Raw genomic sequence first — 19,418 nt, forward strand, 5'->3', positions numbered from 1 at the left:
CTCAGTTTTCTAAATACTTGCAGACTGTTGGCAACAGAGGAAACATGATCCTGTTCCAGCGTTTTCTAAACGTGTTATCCATATCAAATTCAGAATGGGCGTTCGTGGAGGGAGTCTGTTTTTGATGCGTGGCCGTCTGAAGGCCTGAAAGATGCAGTCGGGGTCATGGCCTCGTCTCCTGCAGGCGGAGAGTTCTTCAGATTCTTTTTATGACACTTTAAAGGATGAAATTATCAGATTATGTCGTTTTAAATGTTTGCACCATTTTCAGTCTGTCGTAGGAGGACACGCCCCCTCGCTGTCCCTGACTTCTTTTTGATCTCGAGATCCATTTTTGAAGGTCTCGGGATCAAAAGCATTTTTACTCGGACTCTAGATTTTAAATCCAGAGACCACCATCACATCATCACTGGGATTAAAATGCAGCTTTATAAAAGAATGAATCACTTTAATTCATTCAGTATTTCATTTCTACGTCAGTGACCCACTGATGTTTATGGTCTCGGTCTCAGGTTCAGGATCAGGTTCAGGTTCAGGTTCGGGATCAGGATCAATATTAGGATTAGGATCAGGATCAGGTTCAGGATCAGGATCAAGATTAGGATCAGGATCAGGACCAGGATCAGGATCAGGATCAGGTTTAGGATCAGGTTCAGGTTCAGGATCAGGTTCAGGTTTAGGATCAGGATCAGGATCAGGTTCAGGTTTAGGATCAGGTTCAGGATCAGGATCAGGATCAGGTTTAGGATCAGGATCAGGTTCAGGTCAAGGATCAGGTTCAAGTTTAGGATCAGAATAAAGATCAGGATCAGGTTCAAGTTCAGTATCAGGATCAGGTTTAGGATCAGGATCAGGTTCAGGATCAGGATCAGGATCAGGTTTAGGATCAGGATCAGGTTCAGGATCAGGATCAGGTTCAGGTAAATTAGCTTGCAGGGAGAGTCAAAATGAAAAAGTGCCGAGGTGCATAAATGCAGGTTCAAAATAAAAACCAAGTCCATCTGTTGTTTTCTTGACTCGGTCTTGATCAGATGAACAGTATCGATGCATGTCCCCTCAGGGCTTCCGTACAGACGTAGACATTGAATGCCGTTGACTTTTTGAAGTCTCTAATCTTTAGAGGAGAAACATGACGATGAGCAGCGTGATCAGAACGCTGACGTAGAGGTGACACAACATCTACTGTCCTTCTTCTTCTTCTTCTTCTTCTTCTTCCATCAACCACTGACCACAGGACAGAAGAAGAAGAAGCAGTAGAACAAACTACAATCCCTCCAATTAGACAAAAAGCTTACAGTTGGATAAAAACCTGATGTTGTAAATTAAACCTCTGAACCAATCAGCTCTCAGATCAGACATGCGATAAACATCAGCTCATCCTGTTTCACCAAGCCAGAAATCAGCTGTTTCTGGTTCTGATCCAGATGTTTTCACCGACTGCAGCAGATCCAAGGTCAGATTACAGCAGGAGAATTGGAGGGGGGGGGGGCTCCTTTACCTATGTCCAACCAATCACATCATAGTCCAGGCGGGTATTGACCAATGAGAATACAGCTCTGTTTAAAAGATTAATAAGAAGTCAGCAAAACACCCCACATCTGGAAATCATCGGCAACCTTTTTTCTTCTCTCTCTCCCCCTGACATGACGACAGCATTTAAAGCTCTGGCACAATAGAGGGAGTGTGTGTGTGTGTGTGTGTGTGTGTGTGTGTGTGTGTGTGTGTGTGTGTGTGTGTGTGTGTGTGTGTGTGTGTGTGTGTGTGTGTGTTGAAGAGTGTTTATACCAGTCTAACCAGTGTAGTTTAAATGTGAAGTGAACCGGACTGAAAATCCTCTTCACACGTTGAACCAGATTCCAGCAGGTTCAGTGTCTCTGCTGCCCCCTGCTGGTTGGAAAACACAACAACAACCTCAGATCAAACACCTGAGACACGAGCGCTCTGATATATAGATGATATTAGATGATGAAGATAATAAGGGGATCTGAATTTAATGTAACACTTACAGATACCGTCTGCTCTTCATGTGGACAGTTTTTATGGTTAAAGTCGGGGTCGGTAACTTTCCAAAACCAGCTTGATTTGGAAAGCCACGCCCGCTCACTTACACGCACGAGCGGCGTTCCTCCAGAAGGTGACCTCAGCTCATCTCGTCATCGTGGAGAAACGACGTCGTCTCGTGTCTCATCCAGCGGTGAGTAAACTCTCAGTGTAAGATCCGTCATCGGTGACAAGCTTTGATTGTGAGCTAGAGCACGAGCAGGGAGACAGGGAGGCTGTGATTGGTTCATCAGAGAGCAGGGAGACAGTGATTGGTTCATTAGAGAGCAGGGAGGCTGTGATTGGTTCATTAGAGCAGGGAGGCTGTGATTGGTTCATCAGAGAGCAGGGAGACAGGGAGGCCTGTGATTGGTTCATCAGAGAACAGGGAGACAGGGAGGCTGTGATTGGTTCATCAGAGAGCAGGGAGACAGTGAGGCTGTGATTGGTTCATCAGAGAGCAGGGAGACAGGGAGGCTGTGATTGGTTCATCAGAGAGCAGGGAGACAGGGAGGCTGTGATTGGTTCATCAGAGAGCAGGGAGACAGTGATTGGTTCATTAGAGAGCAGGGAGGCTGTGATTGGTTCATTAGAGAGCAGGGAGGCTGTGATTGGTTCATTAGAGAGCAGGGAGGCTGTGATTGGTTCATCAGAGAGCAGGGAGACAGGGAGGCCTGTGATTGGTTCATCAGAGAACAGGGAGACAGGGAGGCTGTGATTGGTTCATCAGAGAGCAGGGAGACAGGGAGGCTGTGATTGGTTCATCAGAGAGCAGGGAGACAGGGAGGCTGTGATTGGTTCACCAGAGAGCAGAGAGACAGGGAGGCTGTGATTGGTTCATCAGAGAGCTGGGAGGCTGTGATTGGTTCATCAGAGAGCTGGGAGGCTGTGATTGGTTCATCAGAGAGCAGGGAGGCTGTGATTGGTTCATCAGGGAGACAGGGAGGCCTGTGTTTGGTTCATCAGAGAGACAGGGAGGCTGTGATTGGTTGATCAGATTGGTACCTCATGGCAGACATTGGTTGAAGTTTTTACAGACTTACAAACTGATACAGATGTATTTGTTTCCTTTTTCAGAGAACCTGAGTTATTAATTTCTGTCAGGACCTAAAGACAACGTCAACCAAAAATCTGAAAAAGTGAATCAGCAGATTCTAATGTATAAACAATCAGCTCGTTGGTTAATCAGCGATGGTTCACACAAGAGACGGCAGACAGCGTGAGTTCTTCAGAGATTTATTCAGGTCACAAACATGAAGAACAAACAGAAGTTTGGTTACAGCAAAGATATAAAATAAAAGAAGTGACTCGAAGGTCAAAGTCAGCAGGTTTGAGTGGAAGAGGTCAGGTGACCTCGACACCTTCGTTTGTTCTCACTGACAGTAGTTTCATTTCCTAATGATTTGACTTCTGTCTCCTGTGATCGACATTCATCAAAGCTTTAGTGGTTAATTCGTTTTGTTTTTTCTGAAGAAGCATGGCAGCACACACTCATTATTATCCACACTCATTATTATTGCATCATTATTTCTTCTTTTAGTGCAAAATGTTCTTTTCATGGCTTCATCTTCAAACGTGCGGCGAAGTGGCGAAACAAAAATAAAAAAAGTCCTCCAGCTGTCATGTTCGAGTCTGCGCGACAGGGTGTCATGTTCCTTTAAGAACACGCCGCCATTAAAATAAAACGTGACACGAGGCCGCTTCTCACACGGGTCAGAACAACCAGAGACTGTAGACAAATAAAACAACATGGCCGCCCTTCGAAGTAATGCCAAATCATAACAAAATCAGAAGCTCCGCCTCCTCCATGTTAACAGATGGACATCGATCAAATTATAAAATCTAAATACACGTGATATAAATGTATCATTAGTCCTGATCACACAGATTTATATCATATAAGATGTGATTGATTGACAGCTTTGTTGACCAATGAGGCGTCAGTGGCGCTGCTTGTGGAGCAGCGAGAGGAAGCTTTGACGTCTGGCAGGAAGTAAACACTGAACACTCGAGCTTCGTCCTCACTGGACACACACACACTCTCACACTCTCACACACACACACACACACACACACACACACACACACACACACACACACACACACACACACACACACACACACACACACACACACACACACACACACACACACACACACACACACACACACACACACACACACACACACACACACACACACACACACACACACACACACACACACACACACACACACACACACACAGGATTTATATAAACCTGATCTCTACGATTATGGACATTGATTCTTCCTTTAAGAAAATATAAAAAAAGCAACTTTTATTAATCTACGCGTCTGCGTTCTACTGACCTGTTCTTATGATGTCATTAAACGCCACATCGAAAACATGAATCCATCAAAATAATAATACGGCATCACTGGGCGAAATATAAACATCTTTAGTTGTGGTCTGGACGGAGACAGTGACAAAGCTTCATAGAGTTAAATATCAGCTCTTACGTCTGATTGGACGATGAGTCGGCGTTCGCTGCAGCCAGCCGTTTGGTCAAAAAGTGACGAAGAGGTCGATTTTAAAACACAAGTGAAGAAGAGTAAAGACAACGAAGGAAAATAAGTGCAAACAAAGTTGGGGATAAAAATAAGTGCCACTTTCCTTTTCACAACGTTACCATGGTTACGGATCTGTTAACTTTTTTTTTTTTTTGGTTTCCTTAAGGTGCAGTGTGAGGCGTTCAGGTCAGCAGGAAGTGACCTCAGTGCTTGCTGTTCGGTTTCAGGAAGCGCTGTGACTTCTGTCTCGCCATGCGGTGCTGCTGCTGCGCCACCTGAGCCTCCGATATGGTCGCCTGCAGCTTCTGTGGGTCGACACGGTAACAGAGAGGAGGGAGGGTGAGGAAAAAAAAAAAAAAAGAAGGCAACATGACACACACACACATACTGACATGAAGCCGCGTGTACCTGAGCGGTGACTGTGTCTCTGAGCTGGATGTTCCTCACGGGCTCCTGGTTGTCTCTCTTTGGTAACTTTAACTTCTGCTGCTCCTGACACACACACACACACACACACACACACACACACACACACACACACACACACACACACACACACACACACACACACACACACACACACACACACACACACACACACACACACACACACACACACACACACACACACACACACACACACACACACACACACACACACACACACACACACACACACACACACACACACACACACACACACACACACACACACACACACACACACACACACACACACACACACACACACACACACACACCCGTTTGTGTTTCCACAGCCACCCGTGCCCTATTTGGTAGGCGGCGTGTAAGCCAGATGCCGATAGCCGCTACATAATAGCATCACATGATAGCAGCTAACCGCTAACAGCTAACATAAATTCAAAACAGGAGAAAAACGCAACACAAACAAAACCAACGAAGAAGACATCCAGCAGTTCATCTCCTCTGTCACTGGCATGTGACTCTTAATTGTCACACAGGAAGTGACGATTCTTTCAACCAATCAGTGGACTGCAGTGTTTAGCTCCACCTTTTCCGGTCGGCTCGAGATTCTTGGAACCCCAACGGAAGGGTCCCATAAAGTGGGACGGTACGGATTATTTGGGAATCTTTCCCGGAAATTAGTGTGGAAACACGTCGTACCGAGACGAACCGATCCGAACCGCTCGGTGGAAACGGGCCTTTTGTTTTTGGTACCTTGCAGTAGAGCTTCAGCTCAGTCCCCGTCACAGCGGGAGGGCGGTAGAAGTTCTCAAACAGACACTCCCACTCTTTGTTGAAATGACCCACGAAGTCGATCTCCTTCACGCACATGACCCTCCTGCACAACAACACGACCAACGACAACTCGTTCAAACAGTTCAATGAAAGCACAACATACCACACAGTCAAAGAAAACATTAAAATAACAGAGACCAGAATAAAATCCACTCCAGGTCTTCGTAACGGTCGTTACCTGTTTGTGACAATGATGTTTGTCTTTCGGTGTCCGGGGTACTGACAGCGATCTCTGAACACTTCGCCTTCCAGCTGTTTGATCTCCGAGCGCTGAAACCAAAAACACAACATGTTCAAACACACACACACACACACACACAGAAACACGGGACGGCTGGACGGCGCTGCGGCGAAGGACAAACCTGATCTGCGACCATGTCGAACGATCTACTTTGAATTACGTCTCCACACTTTACTCCTGCTGTGAAGGATTCCTGTTCTCACCCGAGCGTCCAAAGACCTCTGACGTCTTGATAAGTTTGGATGTAACTGAACTCAATTTAAAGATACGTCCGCCATCTTGTTTTATAACAAGATATAATTTAACCATTTCTCTTGAAAACCAGGAAGTCAGTCATCTGTGATTGTGTTCACACATCACGCTGAATTATTTCTAAACCGTAGATGTAATTCAGCCTCCTCAGAGAAAGCATCAGGCTGTTTCTGTGTCTGTAGCTTTAAATATGTAAATGAGCTGTGTCTGACCACGCCCCCTCTCTGGAAGGGCTCGGGTGTACTCGTTGCTTTCTGGCTCCATGTCCTATTGTTTACGGTGAGAAGGCAGACTCAGAGGGCAGAACAAACACCTAGCTGTGGGAGTGTCACCCACCTGGGGGAGGGGCTACTGCCCTTTGTGATGTCATGAAGGGAAAATCTCCAAACAGCCTGTTTGAGCACACATTTTCTGAAAAGTGGAGCAGGCAGGAGACGGAGAGGACGGACTTTTCTCATCATTGGAGGGTTTGTAGACAGACTAGAGACACATGTTAGAGGCACATGGAGAAGAGTGTTTTGTATAATATTTGACCTTTAAAAGTGACGAGACAGAAAATGTAAAATGGTCGCCTGCTCCGCTCCGTGTCGGGACGTCTGACGGAGAGAAAAGTAAAAAAAAATGTTTGCAGGAGTAAAGAAGAAAGAGAATCAGGAGTGTAGTTTTATTACAGCACACACACACACAGATACACACACGGTTACACACACAGCACAGCGGTGTGAGAGGTCAGAGGTCATGCTGCATCACTGACGATTATAATGTCTTAAAAACACAAATAAATCACCACGGAGGCAGAATCACAGACATCATATACTCGCAGGGAACGAAAACAACCCGTTACAAAAATAGTGCTTTGAAATCATTTACAACGTCTGACTCGTGAAATTATAAATGCTCATAAATAAAAACTAGAATACAAACTGTTGTTAAGAAATGGTTAGAAACAGAAACGTAATAAAACAGCTGAGTGTAAAAAATAATGTTTGAGGTATGAGAGGAAGATATTGGCTTTGGCATGCAGAGAAATATTTAAAGGTTTATATAAAGAGTCTTTGATTAAGGTAGACTGACAATGTTTATACATTATTGTAGAAATTACAATTCATCATATACATATATATTTATTTAATATATATTATTACACAGAAGATTTGTCTTATAAAGTCCTTAAAAGCACTTGAAGGATTTAGTGGAGACAAGCAAACCGTCTTTATTCCTCATCCGGCTGCATGTAAAACAAAAGAAGAAGAAGAAGAAGAAGAAGAGGAGGAAGAGGAGGAAGAAGAGGAAGAAGAGGAAGAGGAGGAAGAAGAGGAGGAAGAAGAAGAGGAAGAAGAGGAGGAGAAGTTAGTGGCAGACATGAGCAGAGTTGAAGAAGGACACTCTTCAGCTTGTTCAATGAAAAATCAAGGCGTCCTGATGTATTCCTAACATGTTTGAGCTGTTAGCTGCTAGCTGTTAGCGGTCGGGCAGAAGTCACACGAGACGACGAACCAAGAGATGGCGAGCGAGGACGCACGCCGCTGACAACTGTAAGACTCGGAGTCACAATCGAACCTCCAGCTCTCACTGAGGAATAAACAATCCATGTTGTTCACGACTCCCCAGAAACGTCAAAATACATGTTGTTGTTTTTTTTTTCTGCACAAAGCAGTACAAACCCAAATTCAACCAGCCGGCACCAATGAGGTCACGTGAGGTCATGTGAGGTCACGTGAGGTGACGATCATCTTAGTGACATCCTGCATCATGTGATCTGCTATGACTTTAACATCCTGTAGCGTGAGCATGTTTGAGAATCACATGTGTGTGTGATGTTGACTTGAATTTAAAAAATCAGGATTTTAAAAAACCTCCTGCAGCGCGAGCCGGGCTTTTTGGGGTCATGTGACTGTCGTACGGATCCGTGGTTATAAAACAGAGCGTCACAGTGATCTCACCTGGTAGAGGTCAAAACCCTCCGACTCTGTCAGGTCATACGGTCGGATGATCCCGTCCTCCCTGATCAGACGAACCGGCCTCAGTTTGGTCACTTCCTCCGTCGACTCCGCCACTCTGACGTCACCAAAAAAAGAAAAACGTTTTTTACTGACCGAAGATGAAGCAGGAAGAAAGCAGTCAGAAATCAGTTTCTCTTTCTGTGTATGAGCTCTTCTTCTTCAGTGGATCAGAGTGAGTGAGTGTTTCTGATCCGCTGCTGTTTAATGTGGAGTGCACACGATGCTGTGACGTGTCTCACCTTTCTTGACCTCTACAGTGACAGCATGAAACAGCAATATTCAACAGGTTATCAGGAACTGACTGACTGACGTGGAACATGACACATGGATGCCCCACACAGAGGGGAGGGGAGTGTGTGTGTTGGGGAGGGGGGGAGGGGGGAGGGGGGCGGGGTTATGAAGATCACTGAGGCATTGAGGAAATGTTTCGGGAACAGAAGCAGGTCATCGCGATGTTCAGATTTGTTTTGTTTAATATGGTCATCTCGTTAAATCGTCCTCAGTTCCTTTAGCAAACCACAAACAGCAGCAGGTTGAGATTCTGTACCACAACTTATACACCCTTAGACGCCGGTTCATATATGTTGAATATTTGTTACTAGCGATAAAACTACGGAGCCCCTCCAGTCCCAAACAGGAACACTTTCTTATTTTATGTTTTTCCTCACAATGAAATCATGTTGTCTTGTTAGCTACTGGACAAACAGTAATTTAAAATATTTTAAATTAAAGTTTGGGCCTTTAAAAAGTGTAGTGTGTGTGTGTGTGTGTGTGTGTGTGTGTGTGTGTGTTTGTGTGTGTGTGCTATGCAAGTGTAGCAGTAAAGTCGTCAAATGATTAACATTAAAATAAAACATGTGAGGCTTTTATTTTGAAATTTTGAATTGTCTTCAGCTGAAGGCACTTTACTTGCTTTGAGCTTTTATTTTGAAATAAATTAAGGCCCTTCTGGTAGACGGTTGACGCTGTATTCACACAAACACGGACAAACCTGCATGTAACCAGACACGCCGTCTCTTCTTAGGTGATGGTGGAAATCTTCGTCTCACAAAAGGTCATGTAAAGGTCAAACTTTGGACGTTTCATTCAGCGTAGTGTCTCGGCATGCTGTTTACCTTTAAGGTAATAACATTTTATTTAGTCTGTCTCTGACTATTTTCCGCCATTCATTTAAAGTCAGAGTGGATACATCCCTCAGGGGGGGCGTGGCCTGTACGACTCAAGATGCCGCAGCAAGCTGAAGGGAAGGGGCGGGGCTTCGAGCATTGTTACAATGGGCGGATGTTGTGAGAATGAGGCATGATGAAGATTTTATTTTATTTTTTTGACACGATGCAGCAACTTACCGTCAGGCCGCAACATGACAACACTACCATGCAAAACGTCACACATGAGCTGCCGCTGAAGCTCGCCTCCTTCATCTCACTCGTCAGCCTGACCCTGACCCCCCCCCTTCCCCCCCCCCCCAAGCAGTGACTCGTTTCTGAACCTGACCGACAGACTTTGAAGCAGTGTGATGAAGAAGTCAAGCTTTAGCGATCTTAACGAGAAATACTCACACACCAAAATCACAAGAAAAAAAGAAGAAGAAAAAAACAAAACTCCAGGAAACAACGATACGAGACAGAAAACAAAAAGCAGAACATGTGAAGATTAGTGAGCAGACAATAAGAGAGACAGAGAAGCACGTAGACAAACACACAATTTATACCCTAAACACTAAAGCTATCAGAGAAAATAAACACACACAGATTAAACTATCTCAAACAGGAAGCACACACACACACACACACACACACACACACACACATATAGTGGGAAGAGCAGCGTACCTTTGGATGCCCTGGAAGGTGCTGCTGGCCATGTCAATGATGCCTCCTGTGGGCCGAGCCACCACGCCCACCAAGCCTTTCCCGATGCCCTTAAAGAACCCAGCTGCTCCCTCCTTCTTCGCCCCTGCACAAACACACGACTCACCATCACTTTAAAGGGTCACACATATTACCCAGAATCCTCTCCTCCATGTTCCTCTAACTCTAACATGTGTCTCCAAGTCTGTCTCCAAACCCCAACAATGATGAGAGAAGTCCATCCTCTCCGTCTTCTGCCTGCTCCACTTTTCAGAAAATGTGTGCTCAAACAGGCCGTTTGGAGATTCTCCCTTTGTGACATCACAAAGGGAAAATCTCCAGTCTTGCATCCCAAAAAATCAAAAATAAAAGTGCCCTTTGCATGTTTCTTGTTGTTGCTGTTTAAAGGATGTAAATGAGTGTATGAAAACTCACCCTCCACAGGTTTGGTGACGATGCCTGTAACTCCGCCCACGACGCCCTGTGGAGACGCCAGAGAGCGTTACAGAAGTGCCGACCTCAGATCAGCCGGTGAACTGAATTTCAGAGTCCGTACCTTCAGCAGTCCTTTTCCTCCTTTAGCCAGACTCCCTCCGAAGTCTTTGGGCGTTCGGTTCATCTCCTCTCGTCGTTTCTGCTGGTACTCTTTGTCCATGGTGATGGCCGCCAGACCTTTACCCACCGACCCGGTAATCCTGGACACCATGCCTGCAGCGCCACCTGCAGGACGCCGGTGAGAGAACATATCCAGCACTGACTCATCTGAGTACAAATCAGGAGTTCTGTACTCGGAGAAAAGGCGAGAGGTAGCGCAGAGAATCACTCCCATGATTCCCCGCCAGCCTCGAGGTCATGTTTTCTTATTGTTCTGACTGAGAGCCCGCTGGCGGCAGACGAAGCGAACAAAAAGTTAATAATAACCGGATTTCACCGTGAAAGTTTAAAGTTTACATAACTCACAGAAGTGCTTTCAAACAAAGAGAGACGGAGAGAAATACGTTGCTGGTCTTGTTTCGATGCAGTTTCTTACCGACAGTGTGACCCAGCAGGCTGCGGACCCCGATCACGAAACCTTCTGCAAACTCCTCTGGACCCTGAACAGCACCCTGATGGACACACAGCAGACAGTTTCATGTCAGAGTAGCACAGTATCATATATATATATATATATATATATATGAGCAGCAATATATCTGAAGGGGACTTCATGCATGACGTAGCTACTCCATGCTAGGCTAACTGTTAGCTAAGGAGCTCCTGCAGTGAGGAGAAACAGGGAATCAGCCCTCAGTCGCTGATATAAGCTGACCTTCTGTTTGGGTCGGTTGTGTTAGCAGTGTTGTGTGTGTGTGTGTGTGTGTGTGTGTGTGTGTGTGTGTGTGTGTGTGTGTGTGTGTGTGTGTGTGTGTCATTACCTGAAACGGTTCATAGAAGAAGGCCTCCACTCCCTCTGACAGACCTCGGATCAGTCCAAACGGGTTTCCCAGGACATCCAGACCCAAAACCAGGACGTACATCTGCTTCAGGAACTGCAACCACAAACAACAAACTCTCAGGAATTCACTTCTTCATGCTGAAGTTTCCAGAAACTCTCCATGGGGAGGTAAACTTGGGACTTTTGGAAATATTCCAAATTGGAAACTTTTCGAGGAAATTTGAGGAATTTATGGGAACTAACTGAATTGAGGGTAATTTAATAAACAGTATCAAATCCATGCATAAATATAAACATTTTATTTTGTCCTAAGCAGGCATCCATACAAAATAACAACACTACTTTAGTGTGCTATGTGATTTAGGAATAGCATGAAATCTGGTTGTTTTAGTCCAAATTATGCTAAAATATATTTTTCCAGCTCCCTGTTAAACGCCAACCTGTTTATTCCCATAAATTCCTGTTCATTCCCGTGGAAAGTTTCCAACTTTGAAAATTCCCAGAATTTTGCGACACGCCGAGCTGAGAGTTGAATTAGACGATGGCAGCTGTGACATATTTAATAAGGAAAGTATGACTTTATCTCTCCATGTAGGATTTTATAAATCTCTAAACAAGAGTTCCTAAAACAGGAAGTAGAAAAGAGATTTGTTCCGAAGAGCTCAACATTTAAAACGTCAACCTTTAATGTGCAGAGAGTGAATACACAGACTGAGTCTGATCTGATCTGATCTAACACAGGAAGCTCCTGATAAACAGGAAGCTGTAATACCTGCTCGCTGTAGTGTCGGACCACGGCCCACATCAGCTTGTCTCGGCGGTAAAACTGGTACTTGACCTCAAAGAAGGCCAGCCTGACGGAGACAGACACATTAAACTCATCGCATCAAAAAAAGACTCAAAAGTGACCAGCAGGAAGTGTCTCACTTGAAGATGAGGTCGTCAACATCGGTCAGCGTGGCGCCGATACTTTTCAGCAGCAGGTTAAAGGACTGGATGGCCTCCACCTCCGATCCAGCCGAGTCATCGCCGCTGGAGCCGAGAGACAGGCTGAGATGGAGCTGAAACATCAGGTGTGAAAATGAGTTTGTATCTTCAGGTCAGGTGTGGTGAAGGTTAAAGGTCAACGAGGAAGGAGTGAAACGCTCACCTTGATGGGGGAGATGTGGAAGTGTTCGAAGAAGCTGAGTCCTGACGTGTCGTTGAGCGACGCCTCCGTCAGCTCCACCTGCAGCACCTGCAGGTCTTTCTCCAGCAGCTGCGTCTGGAACGACAAAACAGACACGAGTCACCCTCCTCCGCGTGCCGCCGCCGCGTCAGCGAGTCTAAACCTGCGAACTTTAGCTCCGCCTCTTACCTTCTGCCTGTCCGCCAGGGGGTCGGCCGCCGGCGTGAATAGAGACAAGATGGCTCCGAGGAAGCCCTGATCGATCTTCACCGCCATCTCCTGCACCAGAGCCATGAAGTACCTGACGTGCAGACAAACACGAGCGTCAGTAAGTTTCAGCGCTCGGAGGCTGCCTCCATGGACAGACGAGAAAAGGTCAAAAGGTCAAAGACTGATCGGAAAAGACAACGAAGTCCACGGTGAACCGAAGCAACAAAAAGTGCATCCGCTGCTTCGAGCTATGAGACGTGCGTCGCTTTAAATGTCGTTGCCACAAGGGATTGTGGGATTTTTCTTTCAAACACTCAAATACGTGTCTGAGCTGTTTTTACATCCTGAAAGGAAAATTCAACCGCAGCCCGAGACTTTAGCGCTCCGATCAGAGCGATGACGATGCACCGCTGTGGAGCAGTGAGCCGGCGTGAACACCACCCCCCCTCCCCCCTCCCCCTCGCCGGGACCTTTTGGCGCTTCACTCACTTGAACTGCATGACGCTGCTGTGCTCGTTGAATCTGGTGATGATGGACACGTCGATGAAAGGCTTCGGCTCTGCAGGGACAGAAAAGAGAAACATTCACACCGTTAACTCCGTGTGTGTGTGTGTGTGTGTGTGTGTGTGTGTGTGTGTGTGTGTGTGTGTGTGTGTGTGTGTGTGTGTGTGCTCCGTCACGTTGACGTGACGATGGTGGGGGAAAAAGTGAATCATCGAGCGTCTACGTGAGATTTTATAACAGCATTTTACACAGGAAGCCTCCAGAAGAGGACGACTAATAAGCGGATATTTTGGCTTAGAGAGAAAATAATAATTGCAACGAACAGATAAAAAAAGCAGGAAACTCGAATGATCACCTGAGTCCAGGGCGATGGATTTGGGAGGAGGAACCGGATGGAAGACGATGGGGAAGATGGCTCCTGGAAGCTGATTATCAACCTGCAAACAGAAACACATCTGCTCGTAATGTGTTCTGAACATTTATCATGACATAGTGACGACACGAGGGAGAGTAAACAGTTTACCTGCAGCCAGTGCAGCTGAGCTCTCAGGCAGCGCTGGTGAGGGGACTGTTTGAACTCCACCTGGATCCCAGACAGGAAGTTCCTCCGGATCTGGCAGGATATGGGCTGCCGCATCATCATGACAGCTGTGCTTAAGTTCACCTGTCGAGCAGTGAGGTCACACACAGGTGAAGAAGGGATGCCGAGGTGTGTGTGTGTGTGTGTGTGTGAGAGAGTGTGTTCACGTGCGTCGATGTCTCACCTCCAGGTTGGTCTCCAGTTTGACCCAGCCTCCTTCGCTCTTCCCGCCCTGCTGACTCTGGAACGTCTTCTCCAACAGGTTGATGTTTTTCTGACTGAAGGGCTTCCAGCGATTCTTCGGCTTCATCTCCCACACCACACCTGAGCTGAAACGCACAAAACGCACAAACGTGTCACGCGTTGAACCTGCGGACGCGTCGGCCCGCCGATGTGACGGCGCTCACCTGGTGATGCCGATGTAAGCGATCTCCTGCCGGCTCGTGTTGTTGATCAGCGACAGTCCCAGGTTTTGCAGCGATACCTTCACTTCCTGTTGGAACTGCTCGAGCTCCTCCGCCTGGCGAGCCTTCGACACCACGGCCACGTCCTCGGTGAACAGCAGCACCCGCTGGCGTCCATCCAGGAAGGACACCCAGTGGACCTGAGAGAGGCTGTCGTAGGCGAACTGACCGACGTCGTCCTGAAGCAAAGAGCCGACACAGACAGACTGTCAGAGGAAGACTGTCAGCGGGGGATTTTTCCCATAATCCTCCACTAATGAAAATAAAAGAAATTATTTTTCACATTTTTATGTAGAAAATGTTTGCAGGTAGTTTTCAATCCCACATCCCATCCCCTCCTCCCCAAGTGTCCGACCTTCAGTAGGTCCAGCTCTCCAGAATGTTCCATGCAGTTCCAGCAGAGGGTTCGGACGCCGGCCGGGTCGTCCCAAACAAACCGCCGAGCCTGGCCCGGTTTCAGCTCGTGGGTCACGGATGAGCCGCTGGAGGAGAAAAAGTTTGATGTTTCCAGCTTCAACTGAAAATGTGACTTCACTGCATGGGAGCAGCTAAACTTACAAAGTGTGTGTGTATGTGTGTGTGTGTGTGTGTGTGTGTGTGTGTGTGTGTGTGTGTGTGTTACCACCTGACCTTTGCTTGTAGCTGAGGGTGACCCAGGGCGTGTGGTTGAGCAGCAGGGCCGGAGCGGCTCCTTCATAGTAGTCGCTGAAACTCACCACGGTGGACAGATCGGAGATGTTGACGTCCACGATGATCCCGCCGCACTAAAGAAACGCACACACACACTCATTCAAAAAAAACACACACACACACACAAAGAGGAGTGTCTCGTGTGATTGGTCCAGCAGAGACGCTCACCATGTCCAGGCTCAGCAGGGTGCCGTTATCCTGCTTGTTGAAGAAGAAGTACTTGGAGGTGGATTCAGATCCAACCACGCGGAGGCACAACTTCCCTGAAGTGTTCTCCGGCCACAGAGGGAGGCACTGTAATGTAAACAACGTCAACCCGTCGTCATGGTAACAGTCAAAATGGAGAGGCGGCGACCTCAGGGATCAGTGTGTGTGTGTGTGTTTTTTTTTATAAACTCCGTCTCTCACGGCGAACGGGCCGCGTCTCACCTCGGTGGACGACATGTAGTGCCACTTGGTGGAGTTGTGGTTGGTGACCTCCCCGACCTCCAGCTCATACGACGACTTGTTGACCAGCGTGTAGAAGGGACTCATGGTGACGATCCGGGTCAGGTTGAAGCTGCTCATCTGGATGCTCACCCCAACCTGGACACAGAAACAAAAACAACATTTACATTTCTAAAGCTGAAGAAAGGACTTCAGATGGAAATGAGGATTTTTTGGGGGGGGGGTCAATTAGATGGTGATCCTGAGGGTGGGTTGAAATTACCAGGAAGTCCATGTTGCTGGCGGGACAGCGAACGCAGCCGTAACTCCCCACAGTGTCCAGAGAGAAACCATCCGACCAGGAGCTGGTGGAGACGCACAGCTGCAGCTGAAACAACAACAACAACACACGTTTTGCAAAATCCTCTTCTCCACTTTTCAGAAAATGTGTGCTCAAACAGGCCGTTTGGAGATGTTCCCTTCATGACATCACAAAGGGCAGTAGCCCCTCCCCCAGGTGGGTGACACTCCCACAGCTAGGTGTTTGTTCTGCCCTCTGAGTCTGCCTTCTCACCGTAAACAATAGGACATGGAGCCAGAAAGCAGCGAGTACACCCGAGCCCTTCCAGAGAGGGGGTGTGGCCAGACACAGCTCATTTACATATTTAAAGCTACAGACACAGAAACAGCCTGTTCTGAGCAGGGCTGAAATAGAGGGGTTTATAGACGTGATCAAATACAGGATCAGAGTGGATTTACAACCACACACATGACACTTACAACCAACTAATAACAAAATAAAACTACTGAGAGATCCATCTTAAAGCACAAAGGCCGATTAAAGGAGGACAAGATCTGATTTGAGTGCTGGTTTTCCCTGAAAGCAGGAACCTTTCTGGACCTTTAGCATCAGCTCACCTTGCTCTTGCTGAACAGGTTCTTCTTCCTGAAGGAGAACAGGATGATGTCTCTGAAGTCGGCCGGGTGTTTAACGCTGACGTCCTCGGATTTGTACTGCAGCACTCGGGACGTCTTGTTGATGATCCAGTACGGGCTGAAGATGGAGAGCAGCACGCGACCGGACGTCCTGGTCACGTGGATGCTCACGTCGATGCTGACGCTGGTGTCAGTGTCGCAGGTGAGACACACGGCGAAGAACTCGGGAATCTCCCGATCGATACGGATGTGTCCGTGCCAGTCCCGGCCCTGATACTTCATCAGCACCAAGGACACGATCTCACCTGCAACACGAGCGTTCAGGAGGTCGGACGTGCTGCCCTCCGGGAGCTCGTAGGAGTCTGCAGAGTTCTGCCAAGAAAAAATGTAAGATTTAGATTTCTCAAGCTCAGGATCTTATTTCTCCTCTCTCTTTTTTTCCGTGTTTCATTCTGTACCTCCATCATGTAGCGGACGGTGTAAGGCAGGAGGTTTCGCAGCATGGCCACAGGGTGGAGGTGGATGACGTAGGCAGGGTCCCAGTCGTCCTCTCCGTGGCTGGCGATGTGTCTCAGGTCGTCGGGGACGGCCAGCGCGCTGACCGTCAGAGGGATCAGGCTGCTGTCGGACGCCGGACACTGAAGCACGGACTGCACCTCGGAGCTGCGGTGCACCTGCTCCTTCCACGTCACGCAGGTGGAGGACGCACGGTACTGACCTTCAAGGCTCCCGGCTGGACGCACAAACAGCTGACACCTGGTGGAGGAACGGGGAGGAACATGAAGTCGCCTCTTTTTTTTCCTGCATTTCAGCTCCATCGAGAAGCAAAATGTTCAACCTTCATTTGACTTATTTTAACAGGAACGGCCGACTGAATGAAGTCTGTGTTAGGAGACGCAGACACACGAGGTCGTGTGAGGATACCTGTACGTTTCTAACGGGATGTGGAACTCGGTCTCCGGTTGGGCCAGCCCGACGGTCTGCAGGCCCCTGGATGTGGAACAGTACTTGAGGATGGTGAACGGCACCGAGAAGTGATTCTTTATCTGAGAACAAAAACAGAAGAAAAAAAAGTCTGTGTGGTGACGTTCCCTGTGTGTGTGTGTGTGTGTGTGTGTGTGTGTGTGTGTGTGTGTGTGTCAGCACCTGCAGCGGCGAGCGGACGGTGATGACCTTGTTACCCTCGTCCGCATCGATCTGCATCAGCACTGAAACCGCGTCCTGCTCCATCGGGCCGCGGATGTTGTAGAGGCGGCGCCCCGGTTTGTCCACGGCGATGTTCGCGATCTCGCTGAAACCCGAGGGAACTGTTGGGACAAAAGAGCGCTCGTTAATCCCGACTGCATCGTAGCCTGCTTCCATCGTAGCCTGGTGTCGGCCGTGAGCGTGAGGCGTCCTGACCGATGCTGAGGTTGAACAGGCAGCTCTCCTGCCGCTGCAGAGCTGACAGTTTTCCTCGTGACGACAGTCGGATCATGGAGTGCTCCAGGTCCATGCTCTGATCCACCTGCAGCTCGTGCAGCTTCCCCGGCGACGGCGACGACACGGGCCTCAGGCTGGCGCTGTGCTGCACGATGAGAGGAATGCCCAGAGAGTTTCTGATGGTGAAGGGCGCCTTCTCCTTCTGAGAGAAGTCAAACGTGGAGGCTGTGCCCTCTGAGAAGGCCTGAGCAGAAAAAAACAAATGAAGCAGACGATATTATAACTGTGAAAGACACAGAAGAGCAGAAAAATCTAAACGCAGGGCTCAGGAGCATTTTCTCTCGTTTGCCGGTTTTTGCTACAAATGCACGCTGTGCTGCACCTTGGCGAGGTTTTGCAGGACGTTGAGGGTGCACTGGGAGACGGTGACGTTCATGGTGTCTTTGGAGCAGATGCTGATGGCCGTGCGAGGATCAGGCAGGATGACAAAGTCGTCTCCGTGCATCGGACTCCTGTCCTTGACCGGGTTGTTCTTCATCTGCAGAGACAAAAAAACAAAGACTCTCACCATCACCATCGCTAATTTAACGTCATAGTCGTTCACTCGTGCAGATTTATTATCAACACGATCCTTAGTAGATAAACCTGGAGAGCAAAAAGCAAAAAAGTCCAGGGTTTAAATTCACAAACAAGATTGACCTCGGCCTCCAGGTTCCATCGACGGCTGCCGCCTTCCACCCGTTCAATCAGCGGCTCCCACACCGCATGAGTCTCATTGAAGTAGTTCACCTGCATCAGCACACAAGAAAAAACCCTGTTTTCAGCACGATGCTTCAAGTATCAGAATACTTTGTCATTCAGTTCATGAAGGTTTTGCATCTGCAGTCATGTCCATGATTAAAACCCTTTCAGGCTGCAGCTACGGCAACAGCAGACGTCACGTCTTTGTGCATTCAGATTGATTCTGTGATGGCGTAAATATTCTTGTCCCAGTCCAAATACACACACACACACACACACACACACACACACACACACACACATTGCTGCCCTCCCCCCGCTGGCACTAAAGGTCACATATTCTGCAAAATCCTTTTTCTCCATGTTCCTCTAACATGTGTCTCTATCTGTCTACAAACCCCCCAAAGATGAGAAAAGTCCATCCTCCCCGTCTTTTGTCTGCTCAAACAGGCTGTTTCGGAGATGTTCCCTTCATGACATCACAAAGGGCAGTAGCCCCTCCCCCAGGTGGGTGACACTCCCACAGCTAGGTGTTTGTTCTGCCCTCTGAGTCTGCCTTCTCACCGTAAACAATAGGACATGGAGCCAGAAAGCAGCGAGTACACCCGAGCCCTTCCAGAGA

General features: G+C 47.7%; 1 protein-coding gene across 4 annotated transcripts in view; it reads right to left on the reverse strand.

The window, feature by feature from the left end:
* Positions 1–3,260: 3,260 nt before the first annotated feature.
* The window catches only part of vps13c (vacuolar protein sorting 13 homolog C), a 47,408-nt gene continuing 31,250 nt past the window's right edge, over positions 3,261–19,418 (reverse strand). For 3 of the 4 annotated variants that reach the window (XM_079339705.1, XM_079339704.1, XM_079339703.1), the window contains 31 exons: positions 18,755–18,844; positions 18,438–18,593; positions 18,035–18,299; positions 17,780–17,940; positions 17,558–17,679; positions 17,092–17,389; positions 16,616–17,005; positions 15,981–16,085; positions 15,701–15,856; positions 15,440–15,565; positions 15,212–15,345; positions 14,937–15,063; positions 14,525–14,760; positions 14,302–14,446; positions 14,061–14,201; positions 13,893–13,974; positions 13,523–13,592; positions 13,013–13,124; positions 12,806–12,919; positions 12,583–12,716; positions 12,428–12,509; positions 11,636–11,749; positions 11,251–11,326; positions 10,777–10,940; positions 10,656–10,701; positions 10,203–10,326; positions 8,311–8,425; positions 6,053–6,144; positions 5,794–5,917; positions 5,002–5,085; positions 3,261–4,898 (listed from right to left, as the gene is read on the reverse strand). In XM_079339705.1, the coding sequence (XP_079195831.1) occupies positions 4,797–4,898; positions 5,002–5,085; positions 5,794–5,917; positions 6,053–6,144; positions 8,311–8,425; positions 10,203–10,326; positions 10,656–10,701; positions 10,777–10,940; positions 11,251–11,326; positions 11,636–11,749; positions 12,428–12,509; positions 12,583–12,716; positions 12,806–12,919; positions 13,013–13,124; positions 13,523–13,592; positions 13,893–13,974; positions 14,061–14,201; positions 14,302–14,446; positions 14,525–14,760; positions 14,937–15,063; positions 15,212–15,345; positions 15,440–15,565; positions 15,701–15,856; positions 15,981–16,085; positions 16,616–17,005; positions 17,092–17,389; positions 17,558–17,679; positions 17,780–17,940; positions 18,035–18,299; positions 18,438–18,593; positions 18,755–18,844 (4,287 nt within the window). In that variant the 3' untranslated portion in view covers positions 3,261–4,796. Of the gene's footprint in view, positions 4,899–5,001; positions 5,086–5,793; positions 5,918–6,052; positions 6,145–6,171; positions 7,596–8,310; positions 8,426–10,202; positions 10,327–10,655; positions 10,702–10,776; positions 10,941–11,250; positions 11,327–11,635; positions 11,750–12,427; positions 12,510–12,582; positions 12,717–12,805; positions 12,920–13,012; positions 13,125–13,522; positions 13,593–13,892; positions 13,975–14,060; positions 14,202–14,301; positions 14,447–14,524; positions 14,761–14,936; positions 15,064–15,211; positions 15,346–15,439; positions 15,566–15,700; positions 15,857–15,980; positions 16,086–16,615; positions 17,006–17,091; positions 17,390–17,557; positions 17,680–17,779; positions 17,941–18,034; positions 18,300–18,437; positions 18,594–18,754; positions 18,845–19,418 lie in introns of those variants that run through there. The other variant, XM_079339706.1, reaches the window with a different exon arrangement.

Source organism: Symphodus melops (assembly GCF_947650265.1).
Source record: "Symphodus melops genome assembly, chromosome: 3".
Classification (NCBI taxonomy): Eukaryota; Metazoa; Chordata; class Actinopteri; order Labriformes; family Labridae; genus Symphodus; species Symphodus melops.